The following is a 15656-nucleotide window of genomic DNA, read 5'->3' on the forward strand; positions in this document are numbered from 1 at the left end:
GTTTAATGATTCCCGAAAACAAAAAAAAAAAGGAAAAAAGAAAAAAAACAATAATCAGGTTTTATAATTAGGCAGTGGTCTTACTCCTCTCACATACTGTAGAAGGAGGAGTGGTAGTAATCAGCTCACCATCTGCCAGTCTAACATGGGAGAGTTCCTCCATTAACTAATTCATCTAAGGACTAGGGAGCTTTGTAACTTACAAGGATATATACAGTTTAATTTTATTAATTGGTGAACAGGAAGAAGTACATATATACAAGATCCCTTTGAGAGATAGCTTCTATTATCTCTCTTCTTTCTTTTTAGTTACAATTGAGCCCAATACATTTGAGTTCTTCCCACCCAATGCTTTGCTAATTCATCTGCCAAGCTATTGGAAGTCCTTTGCACCCAGTTAATTCTCACTTCAATTCCTTGTGTCAGTCACCTGATTATTTTTTTCTAAATCATTTTTGTTATTTGTTGATCAATAAATCATTTTTGTTATCGTCATAATGTTTCCTTCCCTTGCTGTAACCATCCTGTCACCAATCTTGAATCATCTCCAACAACTAATTTTTCCAAATTTAGATTTCTAGTCTGTTGTACTACTTTCATTAGATCTATGACTTCAGTCCTTGGTAAGTTAGGAGTGGGTTTCTTCCAAATATCCTTAACTTCTCACATCAATTTATACTAACAGGGAATATTACAAATTAATAGTTCATTCCAATATTATTGTCCTCATGTGTGATCTGAGATTATCTACATTAAAGGATTTTTTTTATATATTTTAGTAAGTGTTAATGATGAAGTAAAGTATACCCTAGAAGTGTTGATGCAACATCCTGTGTTGTATCAGGTATGAATCATTTGCAACAGTAGTACACTAGGCATGAATAGGTGTCCAGGTGTCACAGCATGGCATTGAATTGATCAATTGGTTCTGCTACTGACCGATGATTATCAAGAAGCCACTTTCTTTCAGAATTGTCTTCTTTGCATGAAATCGTCAGCTTTTGAGTTTTGAGGTCTCTCTTACTGGCTTGCTTCATGCTTGTTTGATGCTAGGGTTATCCGCATAGCTCCCTTTGCAAACAGATTGGCAATGGAAGTTCCGCACAACATTCAATTTCTTAGGTGCTTAGCCAATTACAAAGCATTGAGATTCTCTGCTCCTATTTCAAGGTTTGCAAAGAAGTTAGTTAACCGTATGATCAAGAAGAGCTCAGGGACTGGTGGGAGGTTTGTGTCTGTTCACCTTCGCTTTGAGGAGGTATGCAATCTTTCAATTGATAATTTGATATGTTGAACAAGTCCTTTAATATATGATTACAGAGGACTCACAGATTTTTGGGTTGACTCAGTGTAATGTTTCTTTTCAACTTGTAGGATATGGTTGCCTTCTCATGCTGCATATATGATGGAGGAGAGAGTGAAAAGTTAAAAATGGATAAAATTCGTGAAAAAGGATGGAGAGGAAAATTTACACGTGAAGGTCGTGAAGATAGACCTGACTTAAACCGGATCGATGGCAAGTGCCCTCTAACTCCCCTGGAGGTAACTATTTGGGTATCAGAAAACAATACAGTGCTCTTGCCTTTTTTCTTCCGTTTAATTGAAATGTTTGGTTGTTAACTTTACTTGGTTTAAGTGAGCTTATATTATGTGATAATTTGCATAGGGTATTCCTAGGGATGGCAATGAAGTAGGCTAATTGGGAGAGCCAACCTGCTCCACCTCTAGTGGGACAACTTCGGTAATAGGCTAATTTGGGTGGGGTGGGTTTGGTTTTGGAAGACTGTGACCCATCAAGGATCCAGGTTGGCAGAAGCTAGAACATATTTGTGCAGCCTGAGCCATTGCATCATCATCATCATCTAAACTCTGGGTCATTTCCATAGTTTCACATTGCTATAGATAGTTTTTGCATTGCTATAAATGGATGAGGAAGCTGACAGTTGAGCTCAGATGGATCCCAAGGGAAGGAAACAACATGGAAGATTTATTAACCAAGTTAGGGTGTGTATTGGGGGGGTGGGGTAACCAATGGAAACTGAGCTAATTTCAATGTATAATTAAAGGGTGTATTTGGGATGGTAGTGAACTCCTGAGGGTGAGATGGCAGAAAAAAGGGAAGACAAGCAAGGTGAAATCTCAATCAACTCTCCTTACTGTTGACCCATCATGTATTAACATTTTATTAAATATGAAATGACAATAATGCCCTTAGATAAGTTACAAAAGATATAAGAGAGAAAAATAACAAGGAAAAGACAAAAATTCCCTTGTCAACTAATTCTAACAATTCTAACACTTCCCCTCAAGCTGGAACATATATATCATAAAGTTCCAGCTTGTTACAAATATAATCTATCCTTGATCGACCCACACTTTTTAGTAAAAATTCAATTACTTGGTCTTTGGATTTAACGTAGGGACTAACAATATCTCCACTTGTTACTTTCTCACAAAATGGCAATCAACTTCAATGTGCTTAGTCCTTTCATAAAACATTGGATTGGAGGCAATATGTGTTGCGGCTTAGTTGTCACGATACAATTTAATGGGTTGACAAGTTGTGATATTCATCTCCAAAAGAAGATGCTTCAACCAAACTAGCTCACAAGTAGCATGGGCCATTACCCTGTATTCGGCTTTAGCACTACTCTTAGCAACCACTCTCTGCTTCTTACTCTTCCAATAACCTGTAGTAGACTTCCTATCCATTAGAGACCTTTCCCAATCTACATTTGAATACCCTAGAAGAGACATCTCCCCCTTTCTTATACAAATGCCCTCAACTAGGAGCTCCCTTTAGATACTTCAACACCATCATAACACCATCCCAATGAGCACTTGTTGGATTCTGCATGAATCAACTAAGGATTCCAACACTAAAGGAGATGTCAAGCCTAGTGGTGGTAAGATAGATCAACTTGCCTACTAGTTTTCGATACCTTGCAGGGTCTTCTAATGGCTCTCATTGACTATCAGTCATCTTCACTTTGGGATCCATGGGAGTTTCAATTAGCTTGGATCCCAACAACCCAATTTCATCCAACATATCCAAAACATACTTTAGTTGGGACATAGAGATTCCCCACTTTGATTAAGTTACCTCAATTCTAAGTACTTCAAGGTTCCTAGATCTTTAGTTTGAAAATGATGTTGTAGGAACTGTTTCAACTCATTAATTCCATGTGCATCATTGCCAGTGAGAACAATATCATTAACATACACTACTAGAATGATTTTCCCAAATGAAAAGTCCCTACTAAACATAGAATGATGAACACTGCATTATTGCAAGTCAAAATATTGTACCACACTACTAAAATGGCCAAACCATGCCCGTGGTGACAGCTTTAGCCCATAGATAGCCTTATTCAATTGGCAAACCTACCCTGACGCCCCCTGAGCAATATACTTAGGAGGTTGCTCCATATAAACCTCTTGAAGGTCACCATGGAGGAAAGCATTTTTAACATCAAGTTGAAATAGGGGCCAATCAAAGTGGGCAGCCAAAGAGATGAGCACTCGTATAAAACTTATTTTAGCCACAAGAAAGAAGGTTTCTAAATAGTCCACACCATAGGTCTAAGAATATACCTTAGAAATAAGTCGAGCTTTGAAGCGCTCAATATTGCCATCATAGTTTTTAAGGCACCAAAGCGAGGTTAGGTGACAAGGGGCACCTTGTTGCCTAGTTGCCTAGGCGGGCGCCTAGGCGATGGATTGTTTTTAAGTAAAACCATATATCCTAGGGTAGTTTCCTAGGTTCCATAACCATCTTTCCTTAATAATTATCCATAATTGTCATAAGAGAAGTATAAATTTCATGTTTTTAGTTTAGAAAATCAACACTTTATGAGAAGAAAAGGAACAAAGGAAAGAAAATTCAAAAAATATAAGGGCTGAACCCCTACTATTGTTATAGGAAAAGAAGAAAAGAAAAGGTGGAAGAAAAAGAAGATCTGTAAGAAGAAAATGTGTTTATTAGACAAAATTTTAAGTTCTTCCCTTGCTTATTGGTTCAGGTTCTAAAATCTTCGAGGATTCAATAAAGGATCAAAACTTTGATATGATACGCCCCGTATCGGGTGTATTGTATTGTAACTTTGACGCCCCAATACACATGTCTACAGGTGTTTTCGAGAACCCATTTTTTAAAATAATATATATATATATATATATATATATATATATATATATATATATATATTTAAAAATGAAATTGAAAACCATAGAAATAAAAAAAATAGGGGGAGTACCGTTATAAGTACTGATACATCTGTTGAGCAAGAGCAAGAGAAGAGAAGAGAGGAGAGAAGAGAGGAGAGAAGAGAGGGAGAGAGGAGAGGAGAGGAGAGGAGAGAGGACTGAAAGCCCCTACAAAACTCTGTAGGCGAGAGCATAAGTTATTATTTATATTAGTCTAGTCGTACAACATAAAGGAGAAAATTACAATAGTACCCTTGCGGTACTAAACCTGGGTACAACAACATCTGTCAACACTCCCCCTCCAGTTGGAGCATAGATATCAATCATGCTCAACTTGTCACAAAGATCATGATGTCTGGAATGATTTAGACCCTTTGTAAAGATGTCTGCAAGTTGGCTCTCAGAGTTGACATAGGGAGTACACACTTCGCCTGTGATGACTCTCTCTGATAAAATGCTTGTCAACTTCGATGTGTTTTGTTCTATCATGTAGCACTGGATTGGCAGCAATGCTTATAGCTTCTTTGTTATCACAGAATAGAGTCATAGGTTTGTCCACTTGGAAACCCAACTCACTCAACAAATTCTTTATCCACATGCCTTCAGCTACCCCATGGGCCATAGCACGATATTCAGCTTCAGCACTGGATTTGGCCACCACATTTTTCTTTTTACTCCTCCTTGTAACAAGGTTCCCTCCTACAAAGGTGCGGTAGCCACTAGTAGACTTTCTGTCACTTTGGGATCCAGCCCAATCTGCATCTGCATAAACTTCAACTTTTAAATGCCCGTGCTTTTGAAATAACATGCCAATACCAAGAAACTTCTTTAGATATCGGAAGATTCTCTCTATTGCGTCAAGATGAGAGGACCTAGGAACATGCATGAACTGACTGAGGACGCCAACAACATATGCAATGTCTGGGCGAGTCATAGAAAGGTATAACAATCTCCCTACAAGCCTCTGAAACTGTTTCACATTCTTGAGAGGTTCACCTTGGCTATCACCTAATTTATGGTTGGGATCAATGGGAGAGTCAACTGGCTTCACCCCCATCTTCCTAGTGTCCTGAAGTAAATCTAGGACAATTTTCCTTTGAGAAATGAAGATACCCCTCTTTGATCGGGCAACTTCAATTCCAAGGAAGTATCTGGCAGGTCCTAGATCCTTCACTTCAAACTGAGTGGCAAGAAAAGCCTTCAACCTCTGAATTTCATCCTCGCAGTCATCAATAACAATTATGTCATCCACATATACAATTAGGGCAGCAATTTTACCTTCTCTTTTCACAAACAGTGTGTGATCTGATTGACATTGCTTGTATCCTTTCTGCTGAAGTACAACATGGAATCCGCTGAACTAAACTCTTGGTGATTGTTTCAGCCCGTATAAGGACTTCAACTTGCACACTTTTTGTTCATTGCCTTGAGTCAGAAAACCAGGAAGTTGAATCATGTAAACTTCATTTTCAAGGTCACCATTCAAGAATGCATTCTTCATGTCAAGTTGGTGTAGATCCCAATCCAGATTAACAACAAGAGAGAAAAGAAATCTAATGGAATTCATCTTGGCAACAAGGGCAAAAGTTTCTGTATAATCAACTCCATACACTTGAGTAAACCCTTTGCCACTAAGCGAGCTTTATACCTCTCCACTGTTCCATCAGCCCTATGCCTGACAGTGAACATTTATTTACATCCAACTGGAACCTTTCCCTTAGGAAGATCAACAAGTTCCCATGTGCCATTTTTATGAAGGGCATTAATTTCTTCCTTCATGACATTTGTCCATTCAGGAACTAAAAGAGCTTTTGCCACATTTTTGGGGATAGGGACACTGTCAATAGAGTAAGGAAAGCACAGAATGAGGGTGAAATGTTCTCATAGGAAACAAAGTTGGAAATGGGATGATTAGTGGTGCACAACCTAACACCTTTCCTGTGAGCAATAGGACGGTCAAGGTCATTAGTAGCAGGGGAATCATTTTCAATAGAATTAGGAACATCATTGGGAGCCAAGTTACCTGAGTGAGTATGATCCTCCCTCGAGGAGTCTGGTGGTACTGGAGGTATAGCTTCCGGATTCTCCACAACTCTTGAATTTGGTTGGCCTTTGCGACGACGAGAAAAAACACAAAAAGGCGGAGGATCAGGAACAGAAGGGAGCTGAACCAGTTTCTCCTCATGCCTACACTCTCCCTGAGGAGAAACAAGAAAAAAAAGGCTCATCTTCAAAGAAAGAAACATCCAAGAAACAAGATCAAAACAACCGTACCCCTTTTGAGTGAAGGAGTAACCAAGAAATATGCAAGGGATAGCAGGAGAATCCAATTTTCCATGGGTGGGAGACATATTTTGGACAAAACACCGACAACCAAATACACGAGGAGGAATAGAAAGAAGGGGAGCCTTAGGAAAGAGAAGTTGACGTGGGGCTTTGTACTCTAACCAACGAGAGGGCATACGGTTTATAAGGTAAGTAGAACAAAGAACAGCTTAAAGCCAAAAACGTTTGGGGACATTCATATGAAGTAGTAAACCCCGAGCCACTTCAAGGAGATGACGGTTCTTCCGTTCGGCCACACCATTTTGTTGTGGTGTGTGGGCACAAGAGCTCCGGTGAAGTGAACCACATGAAGCAAAGAACTCCGTGAGGTCACTATGAAAAAATTCTTTTGCATTGTCTGACTGAAAACCTTGAATTTTAGTCTGAAATTGAGTGAAGACCATTGCTGGAAATCTTGAATGATTTTTGGTACTTCTTCCTTGGTTCGCATCGGATATACCCAAGTATATCTAGAATAATCATCAATGAGGGTAATGAAATACTTGTGGCCACTCTCAGATGGTAAAGTAACAGGGCCCCATACATCAGAATGAACAATGTGAAAATGAGACTCAGATTTACTATTTTTCTGAAGAAAATGAGTTCTACAATGTCTACTTAACTGACACGTTTGACAAGAAAAATCAGAAACAGACATTGACTTAAACAGATTTGGGAATACAACTTTCAAAGACTCAAAAGACAAATGGCCAAGACGGCAATGCCATAAATAGACTTTACTCTTACAGGACTGACTCATAGACTCCGTAACATGAAGACCAGCCTTATTCTCCAGCATGTAAAGTCCGTCAACCATATGTCCCCTACCAATCGTCCTCCCCGAGGCTAGATCCTGAATCACACAATGAGGAGGGAAAAAAGTCACTAAGCAATTCAAGGAATTAGTAACACTACTAACAAAGAATAAATTAATGGGAAATTTTGGAACATGAAGGACGTCAGAAAGGGTAAGACCAAGAGGAAGAGAGAGGGTTCCTTGACCAGCTATGGAAGTGTATGATCCATCGGCTAGTCTCACATTGTCTCTTCCAAAAAGAAGGTGATAGGTTTGAAAGTAAGAGGACGTACTGGTCATGTGTTTTGACTCTCCAGAATCAATGATCCATGGAGAGTCAGGGGTATGAGAAGCAACATGGAAAGTTGTGGCTGGGTTACCTGATGTAGATGCAAATGAGGTTGAGGGAGGAGCATCCATCTGACGAATTGCTCTACCATAGAGCTCTAAATGGTCACGGAAGGAATTCACAATATCCTCCCTCAGGTCAGATCCAGTGAGATGTGTCTGAGTCACAGTAGAAATGGGGGGTTGATTCTCCTGAGTAACTATGTTGGCCATGTGGTGTTTCTTCGTACCTTGCTGTCCGGACCTCTTATTCACGTCTGAACCTTGCTTCTTAGTTAGATCTTGAGCCCATTTTGGTTTCCCATGAAGATCCCAATAGGTATCTTTGGTGTGTCGGGGTTTTTGGCAATGAGTGCACCACAATTTGTCCTTATTTTCTATTTTTTTTCTGGAGATCTCCTGTTTTTTGGCATCCTCATCACACTTCCAATTCACACTCTGGTAATGGTCCAACTCCTTCCAGACAGAGGCCAAGTCAGAGTAATATACTGATAAACATCTCTCCCCCTGTCTACATGTAGATGATGCTGCCTGCAGTTGATAAATCTTGGCTTAGTGTCGCAATTCTGAATATGTAGATTTTGCTTGTTCCCAGATTTCATTTGCAGTTTCAGCCCACATGAAATTCTTCCTTATTTGAGGTTGCATGGAAACCAAGAGCCAAGACATAACCATACTGTTCTTTTGATTCCATCTATCATATTCAGCATTCCCAGATGATGGTTCTTTGATTCTCCCATTAATATAGCCTATCTTCCCCCTTGCAATGATGTATAACTTAATCCCTCTTGACCACTCTAGGTAATTTAAACCATTAAGAGGGACAACAGCCATAGGAAAGGATAGGTCACCCCCACCCATTAAATTCAGCATTGAGGAAACTCCAGATGTGGATGAATCTTTACTACTCATGATTTCGGGTTTAAGAAAAGAAACAACCAAAGGGGTACTGCCGTACAGGGCTATTATAGAAACAGGTCCTTTTGACCTACGGTTTCACTGGGAGCAAAGACTGAACACTGCTGTTGCAGTACTGGAACAGGTCTATATGACCTACGGTCTTGTAGGAATCCAAAAAACAACACTGCAGTTGCAGTACATAACCAGGTCTGTATGACCTACTATTGTACAGAGGTCATATGACCCCCCCAACAGAATGGAAAATACAGGGTGAAGTTCACCACACCCCCAATCGGCAGGCCTGGTAGCCGAATACTCAATGACTGAGACCAATACAACATTTGCTTCAGGGCATCAACAATCCATCAAAGGGGTAAAGAAATACAAAAAAGATTCAGTTGAATACAACTGCTTTGTTAAAGAAATACAATCCATCAACAGTCCATCAATCGGCTTAACAGTCAATCAATAAACAGTCAATCAGTAGGGCAGTCGAACAGTAGATGAACAATACCTCTTTTAACTTCAGATGATAGCTTCTCTGTAAACCAAAACTCCCTCTACGAACCTCAGATGATAGCCTCTCTATAGTCGAACAGACAATGAATACAACTTCTAGGCTGGAAGATGAAAAGTCTCTATAAGTTTTGGGTCGAACTGAATACAACAGATTAGCAGTTCGATGGATACAACTCTGGGAGATGAAAAGTCTCTATAACTTCTAGGTCGAACTGAATACAACAGATTAGCAGTTCGATGGATACAGCTCTGGGAGATGAAGAGACTATCTGCTCGACATTGAACAACAGGTTTGCTTGACACCACCCTTCAGGCCTGGACGACTTGCTTTGATACCATGTTGAGCAAGAGCAAGAGAAGAGAAGAGAAGAGAGGAGAGGAGAGTCGAGAGGACTGAAAGCCCCTACAGAACTCTGTAGGCGAGAGCATAAGTTATTATTTATACTAGTCTAGTTGTACAACATAAAGAAGGAGAAAATTACAACAGTACCCTTGCGGTATTGAACCTGGGTACAACAACATCTGTCAACAACATCTTTGCCGATACACAGGTGTATCGATACTTTGAACCATGGGTTCAAAACAGCAATTAGCAATGTTTGTGTTGATTAAACCCTAACAAATAAGAAAATAATAAAAAGAAATTAGTACATAAACACATAAAATGAGTATTCTAGTTTAATAATGCCTATTTTATAATTATAATGTAAAAAAATTAAAAATATAAAAGTACTTTATAACATAGTGCACTAAACTACTTAGCGACTGGGAGAGGCAAGCCCCCAAGGGTGCCTTGTCGCCTTGACAACCATGATTGCCATCTTGACAATGTTTAATTGAATTGACCCATTGACAACCAACGGTTTATTTCCCAAGTACTATTGAACTGAAGAGCATGAAATTCTTCATCCATTACCTCATTCCAAGATCTTCAAACTTTTCACCTGCATCATACTCAACTTGACATTTGGCTCCATAGGTATTTCAGCTGGTTTGGCATCCAATGATCTTGTCTCTTCTAATAAGTCAAGAACATATGTCCTTTGGCACATATTAATAACATGCTTAGACCTTGCAACCTCTATCCGTAAGAAATATTTTAATTTACCAGGATCCTTTGTTTGAAAGTGATCATGTCTTCAGTCTGTCAATCCCCAACCTATCACTGCTAGTAATAACAATGCCATCTATATATACCACAAACAAAATCTTCCTAGCACCTGAATTATAGTTAATCAACCTAGCACTATCTCATGCGAAATTCTTTCACCACTTCACTGAACCTACCAAACCATGCACGTGGAGACTATTTAAGTCCATAAATGGCCTTCTTGAGTTTTCTCACCTTAACCATCCTCCCCTTGAGCAACAAACCCCAGTGGTTGCTCCATATAAACCTCCTCAAGGTCACGATGTAAAAGAACATTCTTGATGTTGAAATGAAACAAAGGTTAATCATACATAGTAGGTCGGAACCTTTTGCAATCAACTGAGCCTTTAACCTCTCTACACTACCATCTGGTAAGTACTTTGCAGTGTATACCCATTTTGTTAAGGGGCGTAAGTACATGGAGTTTGATGGATAATGCCATGTTGTTCCAAGCATTGCTGAAATGGTGTATAAAAATATTCTTGGCCATTATTTGAACAAAGAATTTTCATATGTATATCAAACTGAGTGTGAATTTCAGCATGAAACTTTTGGAAAATGGAAATCAATTCACTCCTTTCTTTCTTAAGGTAAAGCCATGTCATCCTTGACATTATTTTATTTGGACCCTAAATGTTTGAATGGACCAAAGAAAAAGGATTCGACATACAACTCTCAACCCTAGGACTAAAGGGAATACAATGATGTTTTCCATACTGACACAACCCACATTCCAAAGTAGAATGATGGCTCAACGACGGAACAAGTTAAGTTTCTTAAGAAATGGATGACCAAGCCTACAATGCCACTAAAGGAGAAAGAGATGACTGAAGAGCTATTGACGAATCACCACCATCAAGATAATGCAGTCCACTAGCTTCATGCCATCCACCAATCTTCATCTTCATCCTTGAAAAACACAAGAAGGGTGAAAGCATAGTTTTCAAGGTGCCAAGCAATGGAAAAGAAGAAAAGAAGAAAAGAAGAAAAATATAGGGGCTGAACCCTTATTTTTGTTATAGGAAGAGAAGAATGGTTTTGAAGTCTTTGAGGGTTAAAGACAATATTTAGCAATGTTTGTGTTGATTAAACCCTAATAAAAAGAAAATAATAAAATGAAATTAGTATATAAACACAAAAAAATGATTATTTTAGTTTAATAATGTCTATTTTATAATTATAATATCAAAAAAGAATGAAAAAAAAGTATTTCATAATAGAAAGTAAAAAACTGCTTGGCGATCAGGTGAGGCAAGCCTCAAAGGATGCCTTGTTGCCTAGGCATCGCTTTGACAACTATGGGTAAAAGGTGATAGAGCAATTAAGGGGCTTGGTCAATTTACTAACATATATAAGGTTAAAGGGGAATTTGGGAACATACAAATTGAAGACAAGGGTAATGAATCTATGTTAACATTACCAATACCACAAATAGAAGATGTGGAGCCATTAGCTAGAGTAACTTTGTTAGATGTAGATGACTAAGAAAGAGAAGAAAACACACCTAGAGTCCAAATCATATGATCGGAAGCTCTAAAGTCGATAATCAAATGGGAGGGTTTGGATGTAGACAAGCCATACCTAAATGGGCAAGGGTAGTTGTATTCTGCTGTGAGGTAGCCTGGAGTAACCGCTTATACCCTTCACATGGAACACTCATCATTTCTTTTCCAGAGGCATTTATAGATGTAGGTGTCTAATCAACTTGCTAAATTTCATCTCTTGTACCACCACCACCACTAGCCACCGCATGGTTGGCCTAGGTTGAGGGTGGCTGATGTAGATCATAATAAAAATTGACAGTGTGTCCCTCTATTCCACAATACGCACACTTCCTTGGACCATTACTTCGTCCGTTACCATGAGCTCCCCTTGAATCTTAACTTCCAATGCACCCACCATCACGATTAAACATTGGACCACTACCACCACCACAACCTAGCTGAACTCCTTGGGCTCCTCTACCTCCACAACCTCCCCCACTTGTCACTACAAAAGCAGGCCTATCAGATATAGTAGAGTTCTTTGTAGGTCCAACAGAAATTCTCCGAAGGCGAGCAAACACTTACTCAAGTGAGGGAAGGGAAGACCCATTTAGTATTTGTGCTCTCACTGGTTCATATCCAACCTTAAACTAGGGGTGTAAATGGATCAAATTCGAATTGAATCAGGCAATATCCGAATTTGAATCCGATTAGAAAATCTAATATCCGATGGATATTGAAAATTAATATTCGAATTCGATTAAATATTCAAATATTCGATTCGGTTCGAATTTGACCAATTAATTATTTTAGGTAATTAATAAATATATAAAATAAATATTTTATTTATGTAAAATATATAAGTTATTTATATAAATTAATTATTATATATATTATATAAAAAATTTAAATATTCTATATATTACATATACCAATTAAATAATCAATCGAATTCGGATATATCGAATCGAATCAGGTCATATCCGAATTCGACCGGTTAGATATTTGAATTATCCGAATTCGATTTCATTATGTCAAATCTTGAAGCTGGTTACATCAAGTTGTTCTCCTTGTTGTTGTTCTCTTTAAGACTTTGATTTCCCTTATGTAGATTAAAATACTCTTTGGTAAAGCTAGTATACTCTAGTAGTGTTATCTTGTCAGGAGTAAAGCTTCTTTACATGGTCCCAAATCTCCATGGTTGTATCTAAGAACATAAAGTTCACACTAATCTTTGGGTTCCATGGTATTTCACAACCATGTCATAATTTGTGCATCTTCTTGTACCCACTCTCTCTTTCCCTGAGAATAAACTAAGGGTTTTTCTTCTTTCACATGCTTCACTTTCTTCTCAGCCCTAAAGAAGACTTCTACAGACTTAGCCCAAGGCACATAATTCTCACCGTTCAGTTTAATAGAAGTCATCTGCACATTCAGGTAATCAGGGGGGTTCATAACACCAGATTTGTGTTCACTGCTGTCTCCCATTGCTTCCATGGTAAAAAAAACACCCCACGCACTATTAGCACACCACTTCACTTGCTAGCCACCACACTGCACAACTAATGGCTGATTATTGCTGAAAACATCTGCTCTCACAGTTTTCAGCAATAATAGTCACTGCTGTCCTACACTTTCAACACCCCAAAACCACCCAGATACACCCCAAGCACATACTACTAGGTCTGCAACCAATCAATACCAGTTTCACTCTGTAACACCCATGCAATCAACTTATTTAAACCTCATAAATCAGTCCTGCACTAATCTGTCCACTACACCTGAAACAGCCCTCTTCGATCGATTGATTAGAGGGTTTCTACAAACGACATGAAACAATCACCACACCACCTACTAGAGACATGAAAACCTCCAAAAGAAGAAAACGATCACTCCTTTTCATCCCCTCTGAATCTCCAAGTAATTGAAGAGATCTTTGCAGAGAACTAGGGTAGAGGGTAATGCAAAATTCTCGGTTGACCTCTGAACTGATTACAGTTGCTCTGGTACCATGTTACAAATCTGATCTGTACTAGTTTCAGCCCTAGAACAATAGAGAAAAAAACTGAGAAGAGAGAAGAGAGAAAGAAAAGAAGAGATAGGAGAGAAGGTTTGGTTTGAACTAGAGAGAAAAGTCTCACTCTAGTTGGCTAGATATTATTTAAAGGTTTCTAATTAAAGTTACAAAGACAGTTATGCCCCTAATTAAGTATGGGACATAACACTTAAAACAAAACATAAAAGACATTACACCGCATTCGTATTATAAGATAAAATGACCAAACTACCCCCTTAACAGCCAACTCTAACCGAAAATTATATTAAAATAAGAAACTAGGATATTACAATGACAGGATATATCCTCCCATAAGGTCTCATTCCAATTCCAACAAAGTTACAAAATTACAATATTGCCCAAAACAATTGGAGAGACTGACTGAATCCTAGTATCCTCAATGTTTTGGTCCAAGAATACTTTCTCCAAAATGCCAAGATGTTTTAAAATGCGGAGGAATAATGTGAGGCGTTCCACTACATAGAGGCGTGAGGCATAGTTCAGCATGTAAGAGGCGTAAGCCTTCTTAAGAGGAGGGGGATGACGAGGGGGAGAAGGAAGAAGAGGAAGGGGGATCTCAATTTTCTTTTTTAAATAAAATCTTTCACGGGTAGTATCTGCCCACAAAAAATTCTTTCAGATCAATGGCAACATAGAAGTAAGAAGCCAAGACATGATTATACAATTCCCTTGATCCTACTTATCATGTTCAACAGCCAAACTTTGATTCCTTCACTTTTCCAATAATATTTCCATCCTTACCTCTAGTTGTGATATATAGTTCAATCTCCTTGGACCATGCTAAATAATTCAGACCATCAAGTGGGGTGATGGTCGTGGGGAAACTCATATGATCCACTCCACCATTCAGCCATCATTTACTAGAGATAACGCTAGAGTTAGCAGTATCATCAGATATCATGGAAAGACCACTTTAAACAAAACCAATCACCTCAGTCTACACTAAAAAGATTGATGCAAAATTCTGCTGAAAAAACAACACCTTCTTAAGAAGGCAAAACACCAAGGCCACTCACAAGAAAAACTCCTAGGCCTCAAGGTTCAAAATATCGACATGCCCGATATGCCGGTATGGGCGTATCAGGCGAATCGATACTCCTTTTGGTGTTTTTATTTTTTATTTTTTTTGCCAATTGGTTCAGGGGAGCCGGTTTAGGTCTTCGCCACACCCTGAACCAATCAGACCACCGATACACCCATTGTAGGGGCGTATCAGTGGGGTGCCAGAATGATACGTATCGGCCGATACATGTCGGTACTTTGAACCTTTCTAGGCCTTTCCAGAAGCAATTCAGGCCACTTGCAGTGCCAGGCATAGACAACTTAGGTCACACAATCACTAAACAATGGTACACCACTACTGTTGTTGTAAAAACAGGTCATCAGGTCATACCCATGGTTTCAAATAAAATATTTATAAAAAAGAATTAACAAAATATAAAAACAAAAGAATAATACAAAACATAAAATATTTTTCAAGTAATAAAATATTAACTAGTTAGTATTTTTTAAAATATTTATTAAAATCAGAAAATGTTTATTAAATTTTATAATAAATCATATTCTACATTTAATATAAAATTCAGAATAAATTTATTAAATTTTATACTAAATCATAATTTATTATAAATTTAGTATTAAAAATCATAATAAATTCATTAAGTTTTATCAGAAATCAGAATTTATCATAATCTTAATACTACAAAAAGGAGAATCAGTTTATTAAATTTATAATTAAACATAATGTATTATAACTTTAATATTTAAAAATCAGAATAGATGTATTTCTATTTATTAGTGTGAAATAAATATATTAGAATTTATAATAAATCAGAATTAAAAAAATAAAAG

At 38.1% G+C, this 15656-nt stretch overlaps 1 protein-coding gene across 2 annotated transcripts in view; it reads left to right on the top strand.

Annotated features, from left to right (window-relative positions):
• The window catches only part of LOC148874099 (O-fucosyltransferase 10-like), a 36198-nt gene that overhangs the window by 14915 nt on the left and 5627 nt on the right, over window positions 1-15656 (top strand). For both annotated transcript variants that reach the window (XR_016106647.1, XM_088967729.1), the window contains exons 6-7: window positions 1054-1258; window positions 1375-1542. Coding sequence is in view for 1 of the 2 variants with exons in the window: in XM_088967729.1 (XP_088823855.1) it covers window positions 1054-1258; window positions 1375-1542 (373 nt within the window). In the remaining variant the exon portion in view is untranslated. The remainder of the gene's footprint in view (window positions 1-1053; window positions 1259-1374; window positions 1543-15656) is intronic.

The sequence above is a fragment of the Nelumbo lutea genome, chromosome 1, assembly GCF_056320005.1.
Source record: "Nelumbo lutea isolate HS-2025 chromosome 1, American lotus-T2T, whole genome shotgun sequence".
Taxonomy (NCBI): Eukaryota; Viridiplantae; Streptophyta; class Magnoliopsida; order Proteales; family Nelumbonaceae; genus Nelumbo; species Nelumbo lutea.